At 33.8% G+C, this 24,795-nt stretch overlaps 1 protein-coding gene across 1 annotated transcript; it reads left to right on the forward strand.

Moving 5' to 3' along the window:
- The first annotated feature begins 701 nt into the window (after positions 1-701).
- Positions 702-24,550, forward strand: bpnt1 (bisphosphate nucleotidase 1). Its single transcript, XM_084738221.1, is given in 11 exon segments — positions 702-1,049; positions 2,407-2,528; positions 2,690-2,794; positions 2,919-3,026; positions 3,224-3,272; positions 4,235-4,324; positions 4,327-4,359; positions 4,514-4,605; positions 22,910-23,107; positions 23,236-23,341; positions 23,686-24,550. Coding segments are annotated over 10 exon segments (1,053 nt in total). The 5' UTR covers positions 702-1,049; positions 2,407-2,408; the 3' UTR covers positions 23,838-24,550.
- The last annotated feature ends 245 nt before the right edge of the window (positions 24,551-24,795 follow it).

Raw genomic sequence — 24,795 nt, forward strand, 5'->3', positions numbered from 1 at the left:
AAAGTAAAAATATGTAAATGTTATCAGCAAGATTTACTTCAAGTACTCATTGTGCAGCAAAATGGTCCCTGTCAGTATTTTACTATTAGATATGATGTCTTTGGATTAATAGTACTGCTGCATTAATGTGTATGTTTAATTTTACTACTGCAGATGTGTAAGGGTGAGTTAATTTTAACTACTGATGGGTAGTTTAATCCACAGCAATTCAGTGTATTTTATAAGATTATTATATTTGTAACCTTGCCATCCTGTGAGAACCACATTTCTTTAGAAAAAAAAACAGTGTATTGTGCAGGTAATCCGAGATAGTTTTTCAATGGCCTATTTAGCCTGAGAAGTAGGTGAATTTTCTGAACCCAAAAGGGTACGCTTTATCCTTCAATTTATCAGAAAAATTCACATTAAGAAATTATCAAATTTGGAGATATGATATTTGCCTCTGAGATCTAGTGGAGTACAGGGATAAAGTTGCACAAAATAGAAATACTAAAGTAGAGTACAAGCGTCTCAAGTTTGTATTTGAGTAAATTTACTTTGTGAAATTCCACCAATGCAAGCAAGTACCTTTGTTTTATGATCTTTTGAGTACTCAGTCCTTTTTGCCTCAAATGAAACCCAGCGGGCACTTGGGCCCAACATATGACTTGTTGCACAGAGAGAACATAAAGCGAGAGGCTTCGCTGCCGTCTACTTCCGCATTTGCTCATAAGCCGTTACACAGGTCAAAGGTAGACTTGCTCGTTTCTGTGTTTAGGTAGAAATGAAAAGACCGACACACCTGCAGTTATTAAGATTTTACTGCAGCATATTTAAGCCGCTGTTAGTGTCCTCTTTGTGTGTGTTACACGTGTTATTAGTTAGTTCATGTCACTGAATATCATGACGTGTTATCTTGCTAGCAGGTAACTATCTTGACAACTCTTTGGGTCAAAGGTTTTCATGCACTTCCTGCATCTCTCAAATTGAACTTGTCGAAACTGTGACAGCGGTTTTAGGGCTACTTCTTTGTGTTCACACCAGTGAGTATTCACTCCACATCACCACCAGTAAGTTCTGGACATTTACTCAATATTTTTGGTTTAGTATCTCTGAATCAGCTAGCTATCAACAGTAGCATTTTAGCTTATTAGCCAGAATTGCAGAGATTTTTCTGGTTTATGTTGACTCTTTTTGGTTACTAAAACATGTAGTGTGTAAAGGCAAAGTTAACCAGTTAACCAGGTCATGGTTATCCATGAAAGGTTGCATCGAGGGCGGCTGTACTTGGTTGTACCTGAAATCCTCGGAAACATTTCGCCTCTCATCCAAAGGGTTTGCCCAGTGTCATTTTTAGAAGGGAACCCTAGATTTTCGAAACGTTCGCGAGATTTGAAGGCGTTGTTCATTAATCTTACACGTTGAACACGCTAATTATGCTGTATAATGTGACAATACCCTAGTTAAGAATCGTGTGTTCGTTTACGTTTAGGGCCAGTAAAAAAAAATCGTTGATATTGGGGCAGACGACACTTTGGGTTAAAAATTTCTCTTGCTCTCGCGAGATCGCGGGTCTGGGTGTCCCTTCTAGACCGACTGTCCATCAGGTCGAACTGACCGGTTGGGAGCCGCAGGTAGGTTAACTCATGAGAATTACGACTGTGGTTACACATGGCTTCAGGTGACTCCAACGACTCTAACGACTGTATTTACCACAGCCAGGATCCCCATCAAACAAAGCTGTGTCAGTGAGTTTGATAACGCTGCGACTAATGATTATTTTCATGAAAGATTAATCTGCCAATTATTATCTCAGTTAATCACTCAGTTTGATCCATAAAATGTCAGAAAAAAGTCTATCACTGTCTCCTAAAGCTCAAGGTGATTGTCCACAATCCAAAGATATTCAGTTTACTGTCATCCAGAATACAGAAACCAGAATGTACTAACATTTGAGAAACTGAAATCAGAGATTTTGGGGGATTATCAAAATGGTTGGTGATTAATTTCATAGTTGATTAATGATCAATTAATCGTTGCAGCTCTAGCCATAAAAATGTAGTTTGTTAGAGTGATACACACACATATATACACACAGGCAGAGCAGACTGAGGATCTCTTTGGTTGTATTCACACAAAATCCAGCGCTGTGCAGACGTGTGCACATTTATTTGTGCTTTAAAATGTAACCACTGTGAATCAGTCATCGTTTTATGTCTTTGCTTCACTGTTTTGGTCTCACTATTTGCACTTTCTCTCTTAATTCAGACTCTTATGTCACTCTCCCTCTCTCTCATTGAGCCAGGGAAGAGGGGACAATTTTGAATGTTGTGTTTATAAACAGTCCTGCATATTCTACCTTTAACTCTGGAAGCAATAAATGATTTTGAATGTGAACACTAACAAAGATGCTGCTCTGTCTCTCAGCGATGTCTGGAAGTCCTGCTGTGGTTATGCGGCTCATGGCCTCTGCCTACAATGTGGCTGAAAAGGCCGGGGCCATTGTGAGAAAGGTCCTTCACAGTGGAGAACTTGGCATTGTGGAAAAGGTGGGACAGATTTATTTTAGGTATTTAATTCCCAGAACAAGTACAAATGTTAATGGCTTGTCCCAGATGGACACATTTAAACTGCACACAAATACTGCCTGCTGTAGAGATTTAAGGGAATAGATGAGTTGTTTTTCTGCTTCCTCTGTACCCCTGCACAGACTGGAGCTAATGATCTGCAGACACTGGCAGACAGACTGGCACAGCAGAGCATTTGTGCATCACTGTCCAGACGTTACCCCAAAATCACAATCATTGGAGAGGAGGTGATTAGACACTTTGTTTTGTTTGTTGGTAAAGTGGACACCCACCCATATAAGACTATTCAAGTATAAGGAGAATGTAAGACTGATGATTGTTTTTTTGTTTTTTTTATCACTTGTTCACCAGGACCTCCCATCTGAGGAGATAAAAGAAGACCTCATTGAGAATGGACACTCAGAGGAAATCCTTCAGAAGACATGTCCAGCAGAATACAGCGGGCTGAAAGAGGAGGAGGTAACCTGCCGATAGAATCAGAAATACAATGAATATTTTCAGTTAGACACAGAAAAAGAAGTATTTTAGGTCTCATAACTGCTGAAAATAGGTGCAGTGGACTTGCGCCAGTATGTGAAAGTATTGTAGTTTTGAGCGATCGGACACTGTTTACTCTGTGCACATACTTCTTCTGAGTGTTTCTTTTTGAATCTCAGCTCGTTGTGTGGGTTGATCCCCTCGATGGCACAAAGGAATATACTGAAGGTAGGCTCTTCAAACACGCCTCTTTTAAAAATCTGCCTCCGCTTATGTGTGTTTGTGAAATTGCGTGCGCAGCAAATTCTTTTGCCGTTAATACAGTGCAGGCTGAGACATTATCATGAGCTAGCCAGTTCTTGGTCAAGAAACACCCTGAACAAATACATTTATCACTGAAGTGACTCCACCCATCTGCTCTACAGGCATTAAACATCATGTTAGTTACAGTAAAGACTGTATCACATTCTAGTTGATACAGCGCTGAACCTTGAACCTTGCTAATTATTCTTTTATTGTGTATTTTATCATAACTACTACAGAATTATGTTGCCTCTTGTGAGATGTTAACTGGTTCAGTACTGGGTGAAGTGTCGTTGCTATGGTGACAATACTGAACTTGTTAAGCAGGTACAAGACAGACGTGACAGATCCACATTAAATACAGAGTTTCTGCTCTCAGTTAGATTGACATGGTCACGTCGACCAGCCGCATGCAGTTTTTACTTAATCTCTCTTTACATAATCTCTCGCCTCACATTACTTTACATGAAAATGAGCAGTTCCATGCAGTGTAGTACAATTTTTTTTGTCTTCGTTGGTATTGGATTAGCACTCAGTTGGTAGCATGATCTGACGCTATTGGAAATTGGGGTGAGAATTCTGATTGATCCATCAGTTTTGCTGCTATTTATTAGTTATTTCGCTACCTGGCAGTGAGCATAACCATTACTGCTATCTATTTTTTAATGGAAACCTTTTTTTTTTTGTTTTTTATTCAGTTTTTCTTCCTTATTTGGTCGTAAAATTGCTCTCTCTGCACCACTTCATTGGTTTGCTTTCTGTTTCTTGGCTCTCCGAGCGTCACTATCACTTTTACCCTTTTCTTTCCCTTCCTCGTGTATCCCTGCTTCTGCTCTCCACCTCCCTCTCTCTCTCTCTCTCTCTCTCTTTCTCTCTGCTGACCCCAGCGGCGAGGTGCCTCCATCACCAAACTGAGGCCCAGATACCAGACAAAGGCTTGGACACCTCTCAGCTTCGCAGCACAGCTCTTTGTATGGGAAGCAGCAAACTGATAGAAAGATTAAATTCTCAATAACTTGCTGTCCTTTTCTTTCTGTCCGGCATGTAGTTACCATAATGAGACATACACCTACACAGAAATATTTGCTTGCTTTTGAGTTAAATTGCAGTAGGACTGATGGCTTTAAGTTTTCTCCTGCTAACATCCTGTTTTTTTCTGATTGTAGGGCTCCTGGATAATGTGACAGTGCTGATTGGTATTGCGTATGGAGGCAGAGCTATTGCAGGTGTCATCAACCAGCCTTTCTACAACTACCAGGTACAGATTATTAAACTAAATAATCTTATGTCTTAACCCTCTATGGTACACATTATGATGCCAGTGAGGGGAAAAAATGTTTGGAGTGTTTTTATGTCTCAAAATAGACTAAATAAACATAATCTGAAGAAATTTCATTTTTATTTTTATTTTTGGAAGTTTTTGGGGTTCGTTGCCTGTAGGTAACATTGTACCATAATGGTGCGTAAGTGAAAAAGAACGTTCCTTTTCCAATTTGAACATTGTTTATTTCATAAACATATGCAAAAATATTCAATAACATCAAGAAGTCACAATTCATTTTAAATTTTAAATTAAAAAGAATTATAAAAAGAATTTAAATATGTATGTATGTATGTATGTATGTATGTATGTATGGTCATATATATGTATGTATGTATGTATGTATGGTCATATGTATGTATGTATGTATGTATGGTCATATGTATGTATGTATGCTCATATGCATGTATGCATGGTCATATGTATGTATGTATTCTCGTATGTATGTATGTATGTATGTATGGTCATATGTATGTATGTATGCTCATATGCATGTATGCATGGTCATATGTATGTATGTATTCTCGTATGTATGTATGTATGTATGGTCACATGTATGTATGTATGCATGGTCATATGTATGTATGTATGTATGCATGTATGCTCATATGTATGTATGCATGTATGCTCATATGTATGTATGTATGTATGCATGGTCATATGTATGACCATATGTATGTATGTATGTGTGTATGTATGTATGGTTATATGAATGTATGCATGGTCATATGTATGTATGGTCGTATGTATGTATGTATGTATGTATGTATGGTCATATGTATGTATGGTCATATGTATGTATGTATGTATGTATGTACGTATGTATGTATGGTCATATGAATGTCTGTTTGTATGCATGGTCATATGTTTGGCCATATGTATGAATGTATGCTCATATGTATGTATGCTCATATGTATGTACGTATGTATGTATGTATGCTCATATGTATGTATGTATGCTCATATGTATGTAGGTATGTATGTATGCTCATATGTATGTATGTATGTATGTATGTATGCTCATATGTATGTATGTATGTATGTGTATGTATGTATGCTCATAGGTATGTATGTATGTAGGGTCATATCCCTCTATGGTACACATTATGATGCCAGTGAGGGAAATGTGTTTTTATGTCTCAAAATAGACTAAATAAACATAATCTGAAGAAATTTTATTTTTATTTTTATTTTTGGAAGTTTTTGGGGTTCGTTGCCTGTAGGCAACATTGTACCATAATGGTGCATAAGTGAAAAAGAATGTTCCTTTTCCAATTTGAACATTGTTTATTTCATAAACATATGCAAAATATTCAATAACATCAAGAAGTCACAATTCATTTTAAATTTTAAATTAAAAAGAATTTTTAAAAGAATTTTAAAAGTTTCTTGGCTAAATGTTGCCTGTAGGCAACATTGTACCATTTAGGAACAACCCATTGAAATAAATGTGTAAAGTATAAAACTTTAAACTACTTAAATCAACAAAGATAACCATTACCATAACCATTTGAAAAACAAAAACAACAAATTCCAGTGTTTGATCATCACTGCTTCATTTCAGTGCATGTTTTGTGTCAGTCCCCTGTGTCTTTCCTGACATGTGTTGCCATCACTTGTGGTGTTGCTGCTCAGTGCTTATGGAACTCCATGAAGCAGTTTTTTTCAGGAGCGAAGCACAGGCAGGTGACACATTTTGTGCACTGTGATTTCACTATACCCTTACATCCAGCGTATCTGCATCTGCTCTTTTTCTCCACCCAAATAGGCCAGTGGTCAGTGTTGTGTTTGCTATAGTGATTCCATAATGGTTCACTGTTGCAGGCAACATTGCAACTTTCCATGATGGCACGTTGTAGCCTCAGGGCAACAGCTGCATTTTAACAAGTTTCCACTATTAAATTAGTAAATAAGTTGCATGAAACTATCAAAACAAAGTTTACTCACCTATTAGTGTGAAGACATTTTTTTCCAGGTGGAAAAGGGACAAAAAATAACTTTTTGAGAGTCTTTTTTTGCAGCAAGATAGCAGAGCTGTCTCCTTAGAAAAAGCCCGCCAAGAAGGGTTTCAAAATCGCTTCCTGGAGGTCATGTGACAAATTAAAGCATTGTTAATGGTTTCCTATGGTTTTACCTCTTTTTAAAGTATCGCATCATTTAAAGGGATGCATTGTGGAGATGTGACAGGGCAAAAATGGGTTTGTTGCCTGAGGGCAACATGGTACCATAGAGAGATATGCTCATATGTATGTATGTATGTATGGTCATATGTATGGCCATATGTATGTATACTCATATGTATGTATGGTCATATGTATGTATGTATGGTCATAAGTATGTATGCATTTTCATATGTATGTATGTATGCATGGTCATATGTATGTATGGTCATATGTATGTATGGTCATATGTATGTATGTATGTATGGTCATATGTATGTATATATGGTCATAAGTATATATGTATGTATTTATACTCATATGGATGTATGTATGTATGCATGGTCATATGTATGTATGTACGTATGTATGTATGTATGTATGTATGTATGGTCATATGTATGTATGGTCATGTCTGTATGTATGTTCATATGTATGTATGCATGGTCATATATATGGCCATATCTATGTATGTATGTATGTATGTATGTATGTATGTATGTATGTACGTATGGTTGCATGGTCATATGTATGTATGTATGTATGTATGTATGTATGGTCACATGTATGTATGTATGTATGCATGGTCATATGTATGTATGTATGCTCATATGTATGTATGTATGCATGGTCATATGTATGTATGTATGTATGCTCATATGTATGTATGTATGTATGCATGGTCATATGTATGTATGTATATATGTATGTATGCTCATATGTATGTATGTATGTATGTATGTATGCTCATATGTATGTATGTATGTATGTATGTATGCTCATATGTATGTATGTATGTATGTATGTATATATGTATGTATGTATGCTCATATGTATGTATGTATGTATGTATGTATGTATGTGTGCTCATATGTATTTATGTATGCATGGTCACATGTATGTATGTATGCATGTATGGTCATATGTATGTATGTATGTATGTATGTATGTATGTATGTATGGTCATATCCGTCTATGGTACACATTATGATGCCAGTGAGGGAAATGTGTTTTTATGTCTCAAAATAGACTAAATAAACATAATCTGAAGAAATTTTATTTTTATTTTTATTTTTATTTTTGGAAGTTTTTGGGGTTCGTTGCCTGTAGGCAACATTGTACCATAATGGTGCATAAGTGAAAAAGAACGTTCCTTTTCCAATTTGAACATTGTTTATTTCATAAACATATGCAAAAATATTCAATAACATCAAGAAGTCACAATTCATTTTAAATTTTAAATTAAAAAGAATTATAAAAATAATTTATGTATATATGTATGTATGTATGTATGGTCATATATATGTATGTATGTATGTATGGTCATATGTATGTATGTATGTATGTATGTATGGTCATATGTATGTATGTATGTATGTATGCTCATATGTATGTATGCATGGTCATATGTATGTATGTATGCTCATATGTATGTATGCATGGTCATATGTATGTATGTATTCTCATGTGTATGTATGTATGTATGTATGTTCGTATGTATGTATGTATATATGCTCATATGTATGTATGCTCGTATGTATGTATGTATGTATGTATGTATGTATGTATGTATGTATGGTCACATGTATGAATGTATGCATGCTCGTATGTATGTATGTATGCATGTATGCTCATATGTATGTATGTATGTATGTATGTATGCATGGTCATATGTATGACCATATGTATGTATGTATGTGTGTATGTATGTATGGTCATATGAATGTATGCATGGTAATATGTATGTATGGTCATATGTATGTATGTATGCATGGTCACATGTATGTATGTATGTATGAATGTTTGGTCATATGTATGGTCATATGTATGTATGTATGTATGTATGTATGTATGTATGTATGTATGTATGGTCATATCCCTCTATGGTACACATTATGATGCCAGTGAGGGAAATGTGTTTTTATGTCTCAAAATAGACTAAATAAACATAATCTGAAGAAATTTTATTTTTATTTTTATTTTTATTTTTGGAAGTTTTTGGGGTTCGTTGCCTGTAGGCAACATTGTACCATAATGGTGCATAAGTGAAAAAGAACATTCCTTTTTTCCAATTTCAACATTTTTTATTTCATAAACATATGCAAAAATATTCAATAACATCAAGAAGTCACAATTCATTTTAAATTTTAAATTAAAAAGAATTATAAAAATAATTTATATATATATGTATGTATGTATGTATGGTCATATATATGTATGTATGTATGTATGTATGGTCATATGTATGTATGTATGTATGTATGTATGGTCATATGTATGTATGTATGTATGCTCATATGTATGTATGCATGGTCATATGTATGTATGTATGTATGCTCGTATGTATGTATGCATGGTCATATGTATGTATGTATTCTCATGTGTATGTATGTATGTATGTATGTATGTTCGTATGTATGTATGTATGTATGTATATATGCTCATATGTATGTATGCTCGTATGTATGTATGTATGTATGTATGTATGTATGGTCACATGTATGAATGTATGCATGCTCGTATGTATGTATGTATGCATGTATGCTCATATGTATGTATGTATGTATGTATGTATGTATGCATGGTCATATGTATGACCATATGTATGTATGTATGTGTGTATGTATGTATGGTCATATGAATGTATGCATGGTCATATGTATGTATGGTCATATGTATGTATGTATGCATGGTCACATGTATGTATGTATGTATGCATGTATGGTCATATGTATGTATGTATGCATGGTCACATGTATGTATGTATGTATGTATGTATGCATGTATGGTCATATGTATGTATGTATGTATGTATGTATGTATGTATGTATGTATGTATGGTCATATCCCTCTATGGTACACATTATGATGCCAGTGAGGGAAATGTGTTTTTATGTCTCAAAATAGACTAAATAAACATAATCTGAAGAAATTTTATTTTTATTTTTATTTTTATTTTTGGAAGTTTTTGGGGTTCGTTGCCTGTAGGCAACATTGTACCATAATGGTGTGTAAGTGAAAAAGAACGTTCCTTTTCCAATTTGAACATTGTTTATTTCATAAACATATGCAAAAATATTCAATAACATCAAGAAGTCACAATTCATTTTAAATTTTAAATTAAAAAGAATTGTAAAAAGAATTTATATATATATTTATGTATGTATGTATGTATGTATGTATGTATGGTCATGTAGTATGTATGTATGTATGTATGGTCATATGTATGTATGTATGTATATATGCTCATATGTATGTATGCTCATATGTATGTATGTATGTATGGTCACATGTATGTATGTATGCATGGTCATATGTATGTATGTATGTATGCATGTATGCTCATATATATGTATGTATGTATGCATGGTCATATGTATGACCGTATGTATGTATGTGTGTATGTATGTATGGTCATATGAATGTATGCATGGTCATATGTATGTATGGTCATATGTATGTATGTATGTATGTATGGTCAGATGTATACATGTATTGTCATAAGTATGTATGTATGTATGCATGGTCATATGTATGTATGTATGCATGGTCATATGTATGTATGTATGCATGGTTATATGTATGTATGTATGCATGGTCATATGTATGTATGTATGTATGCATGGTCATATGTATGTATGCTCACATGTATGTATGTATGTATGCTCACATGTATGTATGTATGTATGCTCACATGTATGTATGTATGTATGTATGGTCATATGTATGTATGTATGTATGGTCATATGTATGTATGTATGTATGGTCATATGTATGTATGTATGTATGGTCATATGTATGTATGTATGTATGGTCATATGTATGTATGTATGTATGGTCATATGTATGTATGTATGGTCATATGTATGTATGTATATATGTATGTATGTATGTATGTATGTATGGTAATATGTATGTATGTATGTATGGTCATATGTATGTATGTATGTATGGTCATATGTATGTATGTATGTATGGTCATATGTATGTATGTATGTATGTATGTATGGTAATATGTATGTATGTATTTATGCTCATATGTATGTATGCTCATATGTATGTATGTATTTATGTATGGTCACATGTATGTATGTATGCATGGTCATATGTATGTATGTATGTATGCATGTATGCTCATATGTATGTATGTATGCATGGTCATATGTATGACCATATGTATGTGTATATGTATGTATGGTCATATGAATGTATGCATGCTCATATGTATGTATGGTCATATGTATGTATGTATGATAATAAGTATGTATGTATGTATGTATGCATGGTCATATGTATGTATGTATGGTCATATGTATGTATTTATGGTCATATGTATGTATGTATGTATGTATGTATGTATGTATGTATGTATGTATGTATGTATGGTCATATGTATGTATGTTTGTATGTATGGTCATATGTATGTATGTTTGTATGCATGGTCATATGTTTGGCCATATGTATGAATGTATGCTCATATGTATGTATGCTCATTTCAATCAGGAGAGACTAAGAGTAAAAGAGAAATGGTTTATTGGCACATGCATGATATATGAAACATGAACAGTCTTTGGTGGTTAGACCCCAATGAGGTGAAACAATATGTATATATAAATTGGGGTGATAAAGCTGTAGTGAAGAGAACCCCCCCGGGGTCTAGACACTGGTGGTGGTGGTGATGATGAGGTGCAAAGCAGAGACTGGTGAGGTGAAGTGGCTCTGGACTCCTGCTGCCTGGACCTGAAGGCTGGAGGAGAGGGCATCAGGGAGGATCAAGGTGAACATCTTCTGCTACCTGGGTCCAGTGACTGGAGGAGAGAGGGGTGGAGGAGGGTCGCGCGATTGACTGAATGACAACTGATGGAGCAAAGACAGAGGCGATTTAAAGATTTGGCAGCAGCAAATTGACTGGCTATCGCGACCGTGGCAAAAACTGAATGGATGGTAAAGACGAAGGTGAACGCCCACAAACAGCTGATTAGAGGGAATAAGAGGAGAGAGGCGGAGTAAAGGAAAGTTGTGAATGAAGGCAGTGTAATAGAAGGTCTTCCTGATTGAACTTACGCTGACCTACATATGTATGTACGTATGTATGTATGTATGTATGCTCATATGTATGTATGTATGTATGCTCATATGTATGTATGTATGTATTTTTGCTCATATGTATGTATGTATGCATGTATGCTCATATGTATGTATGTATGTATGCTCATATGTATGTATGTATGTATGTATGTATGTGTATGTATGTATGTACGGTTGTATGTATGTATGTATGTATGTATGTATGGTCATATGTATGTATGGTCATATGTATGTATGTATGTTCATATGTATGTATGCATGGTCATATGTATGTATGTATTCTCATATGTATGTATGTATGTATGTATGTATGGTCATATGTATGTATGTATTTATGCTCATATGTATGTATGTATTTATGTATGGTCACATGTATGTATGTATGGTCATATGTATGTATGTAAGTATATATGGTCATATGTATGTATGTATGTTCATATGCATGTTTGCATGGTCATATGTATGTATGTATGTATGTATGTATGGTCATATGTATGTATGGTCATATGTATGTATGTATGTTCATATGTATGTATGCATGGTCATATGTATGTATGTATGCTCATATGTATGTATGCATGGTCATATGTATGTATGTATTCTCATATGTATGTATGTATGTATGTATGTATGTATGTATGGTCATATGTATGTATGTATTTATGCTCATATGTATGTATGTATTTATGTATGGTCACATGTATGTATGTATGGTCATATGTATGTATGTAAGTATATATGGTCATATGTATGTATGTATGTTCATATGCATGTTTGCATGGTCATATGTATGTATGTATGTTCATATGTATGTTTGCATGGTCATATGTATGTATGTATGCTCATATGTATGTATGTATGGTCATATGTATGTATGCATGGTCATATGTATGTATGTATTCTCATATGTATGTATGTATATATGTATGTATGTATGTATGGTAATATGTATGTATGTATTTATGCTCATATGTATGTATGGTCATATGTATGTATGTATGTATGTGTGTATGCTCATATGTATGTATGTGTATGTATGTATGTACGGTCATATGTATGTATGTATGTATGTATGTATGTATGGTCATATCCGTCTATGGTACAAATTATGATGCCAGTGAGGGAAATGTGTTTTTATGTCTCAAAATAGACTAAATAAACATAATCTGAAGAAATTTTATTTTTATTTTTATTTTTATTTTTGGAAGTTTTTGGGGTTCGTTGCCTGTAGGCAACATTGTACCATAATGGTGCGCAAGTGAAAAAGAACGTTCCTTTTCCAATTTGAACATTGTTTATTTCATAAACATATGCAAAAATATTCAATAACATCAAGAAGTCACAATTCATTTTAAATTTTAAATTAAAAAGAATTGTAAAAAGAATTTATATATATATGTATGTATGTATGTATGTATGTGTGTATGTATGTATGTATGGTCATGTAGTATGTATGTATGTATGTATGGTCATATGTATGTATGTATGTATATATGCTCATATGTATGTATGCTCGTATGTATGTATGTATGGTCACATGTATGTATGTATGCATGGTCATATGTATGTATGTATGTATGCATGTATGCTCATATGTATGTATGTATGTATGCATGGTCATATGTATGACCGTATGTATGTATGTGTGTATGTATGTATGGTCATATGAATGTATGCATGGTCATATGTATGTATGGTCATATGTATGTATGTATGTATGTATGGTCAGATGTATACATATATTGTCATAAGTATGTATGTATGTATGCATGGTCATATGTATGTATGTATGCATGGTCATATGTATGTATGTATGTATGCATGGTCATATGTATGTATGTATGTATGTATGTATGTATGCTCACATGTATGTATGTATGTATGCTCACATGTATGTATGTATGTATGGTCATATGTATGTATGTATGTATGGTCATATGTATGTATGTATGGTCATATGTATGTATGTATGGTCATATGTATGTATGGTCATATGTATGTATGTATGGTCATATGTATGTATGTATTCTCATATGTATGTATGTATATATGTATGTATGTATGTATGTATGTATGTATGGTAATATGTATGTATGTATTTATGCTCATATGTATGTATGTATTTATGTATGGTCACATGTATGTATGTATGCATGGTCATATGTATGTATGTATGTATGCATGTATGCTCATATGTATGTATGTATGCATGGTCATATGTATGACCATATGTATGTGTATATGTATGTATGGTCATATGAATGTATGCATGCTCATATGTATGTATGGTCATATGTATGTATGTTTGTATGTATGGTCATATGTATGTATGTTTGTATGCATGGTCATATGTTTGGCCATATGTATGAATGTATGCTCATATGTATGTATGCTCATTTCAATCAGGAGAGACTAAGAGTAAAAGAGAAATGGTTTATTGGCACATGCATGATATATGAAACATGAACAGTCTTTGGTGGTTAGACCCAAATGAGGTGAAACAATATGTATATATAAATTGGGGTGATAAAGCTGTAGTGAAGAGAACCCCCCCGGGGTCTAGACACTGGTGGTGGTGGTGATGATGAGGTACAAAGCAGAGACTGGTGAGGTGAAGTGGCTCTGGACTCCTGCTGCCTGGACCTGAAGGCTGGAGGAGAGGGCATCAGGGAGGATCAAGGTGAACATCTTCTGCTACCTGGTTCCAGTGACTGGAGGAGAGAGGGGTGGAGGAGGGTCGCGCGATTGACTGAATGACAACTGATGGAGCAAAGACAGAGGCGATTTAAAGATTTGGCAGCAGCAAATTGACTGGCTATCGCGACCGTGGCAAAAACTGAATGGATGGTAAAGACGAAGGTGAACGCCCACAAACAGCTGATTAGAGGGAATAAGAGGAGAGAGGCGGAGTAAAGGAAAGTTGTGAATGAAGGCAGTGTAATAGAAGGTCTTCCTGATTGAACTTACGCTGACCTACATATGTATGTACGTATGTATGTATGTATGTATGCTCATATGTATGTATGTATGTATGCTCATATGTATGTATGTATGTATTTTTGCTCATATGTATGTATGTATGCATGTATGCTCATATGTATGTATGTATGTATGCTCATATGTATGTATGTATGTGTGTATGTATGTATGTACGGTTGTATGTATGTATGTATGTATGTATGTATGTATGTATGTATGGTCATATGTATGTATGGTCATATGTATGTATGTATGTTCATATGTATGTATGCATGGTCATATGTATGTATGTATGCTCATATGTATGTATGCATGGTCATATGTATGTATGTATTCTCATATGTATGTATGTATGTATGTATGTATGTATGGTCATATGTATGTATGTATTTATGCTCATATGTATGTATGTATTTATGTATGGTCACATGTATGTATGTATGGTCATATGTATGTATGTAAGTATATATGGTCATATGTATGTATGTATGTTCATATGCATGTTTGCATGGTCATATGTATGTATGTATGTTCATATGTATGTTTGCATGGTCATATGTATGTATGTATGCTCATATGTATGTATGCATGGTCATATGTATGTATGTATTCTCGTATGTATGTATGTATGTATGTATGTATGTATGTATGTATGGTAATATGTATGTATGTATTTATGCTCATATGTATGTATGCTCATATGTATGTATGTATTTATGTATGGTCACATGTATGTATGTATGCATGCTCATATGTATGTATGTATGTATGTATGTATGTATGCATGTATGCTCATATGTATGTATGTATGCATGCTCATATGTATGACCATATGTATGTATGTATGTGTATATGTATGTATGGTCATATGAATGTATGCATGCTCATATGTATGTATGGTCGTATGTATGGTCATATGTATGTATGTATGATAATAAGTATGTATGTATGTATGGTCGTATGTATGTATGTATGTATGTATGCATGCTCATATGTATGTATGTATGTATGTATGTATGTATGGTCATATGTATGTATGTTTGTATGCATGGTCATATGTTTGGCCATATGTATGAATGTATGCTCATATGTATGTATGCTCATTTCAATCAGGAGAGACTAAGAGTAAAAGAGAAATGGTTTATTGGCACATGCATGATATATGAAACATGAACAGTCTTTGGTGGTAAGACCCCAATGAGGTGAAACAATATGTATATATAAATTGGGGTGATAAAGCTGTAGTGAAGAGAACCCCCCCGGGGTCTAGACACTGGTGGTGGTGGTGATGATGAGGTACAAAGCAGAGACTGGTGAGGTGAAGTGGCTTTGGACTCCTGCTGCCTGGACCTGAAGGCTGGAGGAGAGGGCATCAGGGAGGATCAAGGTGAACATCTTCTGCTACCTGGGTCCAGTGACTGGAGGAGAGAGGGGTGGAGGAGGGTCGCGCGATTGACTGAATGACAACTGATGGAGCAAAGACAGAGGCGATTTAAAGATTTGGCAGCAGCAAATTGACTGGCTATCGCGACCGTGGCAAAAACTGAATGGATGGTAAAGACGAAGGTGAACGCCCACAAACAGCTGATTAGAGGGAATAAGAGGAGAGAGGCGGAGTAAAGGAAAGTTGTGAATGAAGGCAGCGTAATAGAAGGTCTTCCTGATTGAACTTACGCTGACCTACATATGTATGTACGTATGTATGTATGTATGCTCATATGTATGTATGTATGTATGCTCATATGTATGTATGTATGTATTTTTGCTCATATGTATGTATGTATGTATGTATGCTCATATGTATGTATGTATGTGTATGTATGTATGTACGGTCATGTGTATGTATGTATGTATGTATGTATGCATGTATGCTCATATGTATGTATGTATGTATGTATGCTCATATGTATGTATGTATGTATGTATGTACGGTCATATGTATGTATGTATGTATGTATGTATGTATGTATGTAGGGTCATATCCCTCTATGGTACACATTATGATGCCAGTGAGGGAAATGTGTTTTTATGTCTCAAAATAGACTAAATAAACATAATCTGAAGAAATTTTATTTTTATTTTTATTTTTGGAAGTTTTTGGGGTTCGTTGCCTGTAGGCAACATTGTACCATAATGGTGCATAAGTGAAAAGAATGTTCCTTTTCCAATTTGAACATTGTTTATTTCATAAACATATGCAAAAATATTCAATAACATCAAGAAGTCACAATTCATTTTAAATTTTAAATTAAAAAGAATTATGAAAAGAATTTATAAATATATGTATGTATGTATGTATGTATGTATGGTAATATGTATGTATGTATGCTCATATGTATGTATGCATGGTCATATGTATGTATGTATACTCATATGTATATATGCATGGTCATATGTATGTATGCATGGTCATATGTATGTATGTATGTATGTATATATGTATGCTCATATGTATGAATGTATATATGCTCATATGTATGTAGAAATTTTATTTTTATTTTTATTTTTGGAAGTTTTTGGGGTTCGTTGCCTGTAGGCAACATTGTACCATAATGGTGCATAAGTGAAAAGAATGTTCCTTTTCCAATTTGAACATTGTTTATTTCATAAACATATGCAAAAATATTCAATAACATCAAGAAGTCACAATTCATTTTAAATTTTAAATTAAAAAGAATTATAAAAAGAATTTATATATATATATGTATGTATGTATGTATGTATGGCCATATATATATATGTATGTATGTATGTATGGTCATATGTATGCATGCATGGTCATATGTATGTATGCATGGTCATATGTATGTATGCATGCTCATATGTATGTATGCATGGTCATATGTATGTATGTATGTATGTATGTATGTATGTATGTATGGTCATATGTATGTATGTATATATGCTCATATGTATGTATGCTCATATGTATGTATGTATGTATGTATGGTCACATGTATGAATGCATGCATGCTCATATGTATGTATGTATGCATGTATGCTCATATGTATGTATGTATGTATGCATGGTCATATGTATGACCATATGTATGTATGTATGTGTGTATGTATGTATGGTCATATGTATGCATGTATTCTCATGTGTATGTATGTATGTATGTATGGTCATATGTATGCATGTATGGTCATAAGTATGTATGTATGTATGTATGTATGTATGGTCATATGTATGTATGCATGGTCATATGTATGTATGTATGTATGTATGTATGCTCATATGTATGTATGTATGTATGTATGTATATATGTATGTATGTATTCTCATATGTATGTATGTATGTATGCATGTATGGTCATATGTATGTATGTATGTATGTATGGTCATATCCCTCTATGGTACACATTATGATGCCAGTGAGGGAAATGTGTTTTTATGTCTCAAAATAGACTAAATAAACATAATCTGAAGAAATTTTATTTTTATTTTTATTTTTATTTTTGGAAGTTTTTGGGGTTCGTTGCCTGTAGGCAACATTGTACCATAATGGTGCATAAGTGAAAAAGAACGTTCCTTTTCCAATTTGAACATAGTTTGTTTCATAAACATATGCAAAAATATTCAATAACATCAAGAAGTCACAATTCATTTTAAATTTTAAATTAAAAAGAATTATAAAAAGAATTTATATATATATATATGTATGTATGTATGTATGTATGTATGTATGTATGGTCATATATATGTATGTATGTATGTATGTATGTATGTATGGTCATATGTATGTATGTATGCTCATATGTATGTATGTATGTATGTATGTATGTATGGTCATATGTATGTATGTATATATGCTCATATGTATGTATGCTCATATGTATGTATGTATGGTCACATGTATGAATGTATGCATGCTCATATGTATGTATGTATGTTTGCATGTATGCTCGTATGTATGTATGTATGTATGCATGGTCATATGTATGACCATATGTATGTATGTATGTGTGTATGTATGTATGGTCATATGTATGCATGTATTCTCATGTGTATGTATGTATGTATGTATGGTCATATGTATGCATGTATGGTCATAAGTATGTATGTATGTATGTATGTATGTATGTATGTATGGTCATATGTATGTATGCATGGTCATATGTATGTATGTATGTATGTATGTATGCTCATATGTATGTATGTATGTATGTATGTATATATGTATGTATGTATTCTCATATGTATGTATGTATGTATGCATGTATGGTCATATGTATGTATGTATGTATGTATGGTCATATCCCTCTATGGTACACATTATGATGCCAGTGAGGGAAATGTGTTTTTATGTCTCAAAATAGACTAAAAAAACATAATCTGAAGAAATTTTATTTTTATTTTTATTTTTATTTTTGGAAGTTTTTGGGGTTCGTTGCCTGTAGGCAACATTGTACCATAATGTTGCATAAGTGAAAAAGAACGTTCCTTTTCCAATTTGAACATAGTTTATTTCATAAACATATGCAAAAATATTCAATAACATCAAGAAGTCACAATTCATTTTAAATTTTAAATTAAAAAGAATTATAAAAAGACTTTATATATATATATGTATGTATGTATGTATGTATGTATGTATGGTCATATATATGTATGTATGTATGTATGTATGTATGTATGTATGGTCATATGTATGTATGTATGCTCATATGTATGTATGTATGTATGTATGTATGTATGTATGGTCATATGTATGTATGTATATATGCTCATATGTATGTATGTATGTATGTATGTATGTATGGTCACATGTATGAATGTATGCATGCTCATATGTATGTATGTATGTTTGCATGTATGCTCGTATGTATGTATGTATGTATGCATGGTCATATGTATGACCATATGTATGTATGTATGTGTGTATGTATGTATGGTCATATGAATGTATGCATGGTCATATGTATGTATGGTCATATGTATGTATGTATGTATGTATGTATGTATGTATGTATGTATGGTCACATGTATGAATGTATGCATGCTCATATGTATGTATGTATGTATGCATGTATGCTTGTATGTATGTATGTATGTATGTATGCATGGTCATATGTATGACCATATGTATGTATGTATGTGTGTATGTATGTATGGTCATATGAATGTATGCATGGTCATATGTATGTATGGTCATATGTATGTATGTATGTATGTATGTATGTATGTATGTATGTATGTATGTATGGTCATATGTATGCATGTATGGTCATAAGTATGTATGTATGTATGTATGTATGTATGTATGTATGTATGGTCATATGTATGCATGTATGGTCATAAGTATGTATGTATGTATGTATGTATGTATGTATGTATGTATGTATGGTCATATGTATGTATGTATGCATGGTCATATGTATGTATGGTCATATGTATGTATGTATGCATGGTCATATGTATATATGGTCATATGTATGTATGTATGTATCTATGGTCATATGTATGTACGTATGTATATATGTATGCTCATATGTATGTATGCTCATATGTATGTATGTATGTATGTATGCTCATATGAATGTATGTATGTATGTATGTATGTGTATGTATGTATGTACGGTCATATGTATGTATGTATGTATGTATGTATGGTCATATCCCTCTATGGTACACATTATGATGCCAGTGAGGGAAATGTCTTTTTATGTCTCAAAATAGACTAAATAAACATAATCTGAAGAAATTTTATTTTTATTTTTATTTTTGGAAGTTTTTGGGGTTCGTTGCCTGTAGGTAACATTGTACCATAATGGTGCATAAGTGAAAAAGAACGTTCCTTTTCCAATTTGAACATTGTTTATTTCATAAACATATGCAAAAATATTCAATAACATCAAGAAGTCACAATTCATTTTAAATTTTAAATTAAAAAGAATTATAAAAAGAATTTATATATGTATGTATGTATGTATGTATGTATGTATGTATGTATGTCTGTATGGTCATATATATGTATGTATGTATGTATGTATGGTCATATGTATGTATGTATGTATGTATGTATGGTCATATGTATGTATGTATGCTCATATGTATGTATGTATGGTCATATATATGTATGTATGTATGTATGGTCATATGTATGTATGTATGTATGTATGGTCATATGTATGTATGTATGCTTATATGTATGTATGTATTCTCATATGTATGTATGTATGTATGTATGTATGTATGGTCATATGTATGTATGTATATATGCTCATATGTATGTATGTATGTATGTATGCATGGTCATATGTATGACCATATGTATGTATGTATGTGTGTATGTATGTATGGTCATATGAATGTATGCATGGTCATATGTATGACCATATGTATGTATGTATGTGTGTATGTATGTATGGTCATATGAATGTATGCATGGTCATATGTATGTATGCATGTATGTCTGTATGGTCATATGTATGCATGTATGGTCATAAGTATGTATGTATGTATGTATGGTCATATGTATGTATGTATGTATGCATGGTCATATGTATGTATGGTCATATGTATGTATGTATTTATGTATGTGTGTATGTATGCTCATATGTATGTATGTTTGTATGCATGGTCATATGTTTGGCCATATGTATGAATGTATGCTCATATGTATGTATGCTCATATGTATGTATGCTCATATGTATGTATGTATGTATGCTCATATGTATGTATGTATGTATGTATGTATGTTTTTATGCTCATATGTATGTATGTATGTATGCTCATATGTATGTATGTATGTATGTATGCTCATATGTATGTATGTATGTATGTGTATGTATGTATGTATGTATGTATGTATGTATGGTCATATCCCTCTATGGTACACATTATGATGCCAGTGAGGGAAATGTGTTTTTATGTCTCAAAATAGACTAAATAAACATAATCTGAAGAAATGTTATTTTTATTTTTATTTTTGGAAGTTTTTGGGGTTCGTTGCCTGTAGGCAACATTGTACCATAATGGTGCATAAGTGAAAAAGAACGTTCCTTTTCCAATTTGAACATTGTTTATTTCATAAACATATGCAAAAATATTCAATAACATCAAGAAGTCACAATTCATTTTAAATTTTAAATTAAAAAGAATTTTAAAAAGAATTTAAAAAGTTTCTTGGCTAAATGTTGCCTGTAGGCAACATTGTACCATTTAGGAACAACCCATTGAAATAAATGTGTAAAGTATAAAACTTTAAACTACTTAAATCAACAAAGATAACCATTACCATAACCATTTGAAAAACAAAAACAACAAATTCCAGTGTTTGATCATCACTGCTTCATTTCAGTGCATGTTTTGTGTCAGTCCCCTGTGTCTTCCCTGACATGTGTTGCCATCACTTGTGGTGTTGCTGCTCAGTGCTTATGGAACTCCATGAAGCAGTTTTTTTCAGGAGTGAAGCACAGGCAGGTGACACATTTTGTGCACTTTGATTTCACTATACCCTTACATCCAGCGTATCTGCATCTGCCCTTTTCTCCACCCAAATAGGCCAGTGGTCAGTGTTGTGTTTGCTATAGTGATTCCATAATGGTTCACTGTTGCAGGCAACATTGCAACTTTCCATGATGGCACGTTGTTGCCTCAGGGCAACAGCTGCATTTTAACAAGTATCCACTATTAAATTAGTAAATAAGTTGCATGAAACTATCAAAACTTAAAGTTTACTCACCTATTAGTGTGAAGACATTTTTTTCCAGGTGGAAAAGGGACAAAAAATAACTTTTTGAGAGTCTTTTTTTTGCAGCAAGATAGCAGAGCTGTCTCCTTAGAAAAAGCCCGCCAAGAAGGGTTTCAAAATCGCTTCCTGGAGGTCATAAAGCATTGTTAATGGTTCCCTATGGTTTTACCTCTTTTTTAAAGTATCGCATCATTTAAGGGGATGCATTGTGGAGATGTGACAGGGCAAAAATGGGTTTGTTGCCTGAGGGCAACATGGTACCATAGAGGGTTAAAAGCTCTGATCACTCTGGTTAATTCAAACTTCCTCCTCATCAGCTGGGACCAGGAGCACAGTTAGGAAGAACCATGTGGGGAATGCTGGGATTGGGTGCCTTCGGCTTCCAACTGAAAGAAGTCCCGGATGGTAGACGTATCGTCACCACTACACGTTCCCATAGCAACAAGGTGGTAACAGACTGTGTAGACGCCATGGAGCCTCATGAAGTTGTAAGAGTGGGTGGCGCTGGAAACAAGGTGAGATGAATTAAGAGCTAACAGCACACTGAGATTGTTAAAATGTAAACTTAAAAAAAAAATCCCATCTGCCAGTGCATCAGTAAAGGAGCCAAAGAGTGTTTATTCATCAAATAATCTCTCTGCAGATAATCCAGCTGGTTGAGGGAAGAGCTTCTGCTTATGTGTTTGCGAGTCCAGGCTGCAAAAAATGGGACACCTGTGCTCCTGAAGCCATTCTGCACGCGGTTGGAGGTAAAAACTATTAATGTTTTTGAGTGTTTAAATACAAAAATGTCTACAGACTATATAGAATGCATCGGTAGGTTTATAGTTTAAAGGACAGTTCTGGTATTTTTAATCCTGAATATTTTTACATATTTTGGGGTCTAAACAACTAATGATTAACGATTTACTGACTGTAATAGTACAGCCATCTGAGGTGATCTAAAGGACCAATTCCTTAGTCCTGTAGACCCCAAAATATGGCCAGGATTTAACAATACTGGAATTATCCTTTACATTTTACAACATAAATAGTTTCCTAGTCTTTCAATCTGTGTCTAAAATGTGTCTTTTTTTTTACTTTTCTACTGCAGGTAAACTGACTGACATGTATGGTAATGCATACTGCTACAACGCTAATGTGAAGCACATGAATTCTGCCGGCGTTCTTGCTACACTACGTAACCATGACTACTACGTCAGCAGAGTGCCACAGTCAGTGCTGCAAGCCCTCAAGTCAGACTGAGGTCTGTCTTCATCAGAGATCACACTAATCATGTCTGTTGGTGCTTCGGAGATTCGACACTTGAAATCCACACGAAGAAGAGCTGCTGGACACAAATGCAGGAAATATAATCAGTTTTGTACTTTTTAAAATATGAACTGATTTTCACCACAAAACAACATATGAATACATTGTCGCATATGATACAAAACTGAACATGATTTTCAAGTCACATTGGACACTGTGAGGTACCGTGGTTTTAGTGCCAGTCAAGAATCACTCAACGTTTAAATGAAACAGAGAGCAGGCTCAACAGCACTTCCATTTATTTCACTCATTTGAAACAAACTCGTACAAATCTCAAAACATCTTAACATACTGTTTCCAACTTGAAGACCAACAGATTTACAAGGCAAAAGGTTTAAATTTAAATAAATAAAAATACATTGGTTAAATGTTCATTAGTGAGCTGGAAATGATTTACTTTTCAATTCCAATTCAGTAACCACTAAGTGGGAACAACAAACAAAATGCCATCGTCTTGACTCAACGATTTCGATCTCTTTACAATGTCATGCAATGACTGGAAGTGCAACAATGTTCAGCAAGTGAGAGCTCGACATCTACTGAAAAAATGAATATACTGATAACTATTTTTTTTAATCCTGTACTGTACGTCAGTTTCTGTCGTGTTCTTCACATTTCTTTTATAAACTTGCTTCTCTTGCACTGTCTTATCCGTTTCTACTTTTCTACACACCTACTGTACGTAACCAGACTAAAGGACACAAACTCAAAGTGCTCACTGGTGTTTGGTTCCCACAGTTTCCACATACACTGAATTTACATCAAAACTGAAAATGAAACTTTTACGCTATTGCATTAAATGGAAATTCTGCTCTTTAACGACTACAAACACTCCTCCAGTGATGTGAGGGATAAAAAAGTTTCAGAGCTTCGTGTTGGTTGTGAAAAAGAG

This window comes from Lutjanus erythropterus, chromosome 15 (assembly GCF_056507025.1).
Source record: "Lutjanus erythropterus isolate fLutEry1 chromosome 15, fLutEry1.hap2, whole genome shotgun sequence".
Lineage (NCBI taxonomy): Eukaryota > Metazoa > Chordata > Actinopteri > Lutjaniformes > Lutjanidae > Lutjanus > Lutjanus erythropterus.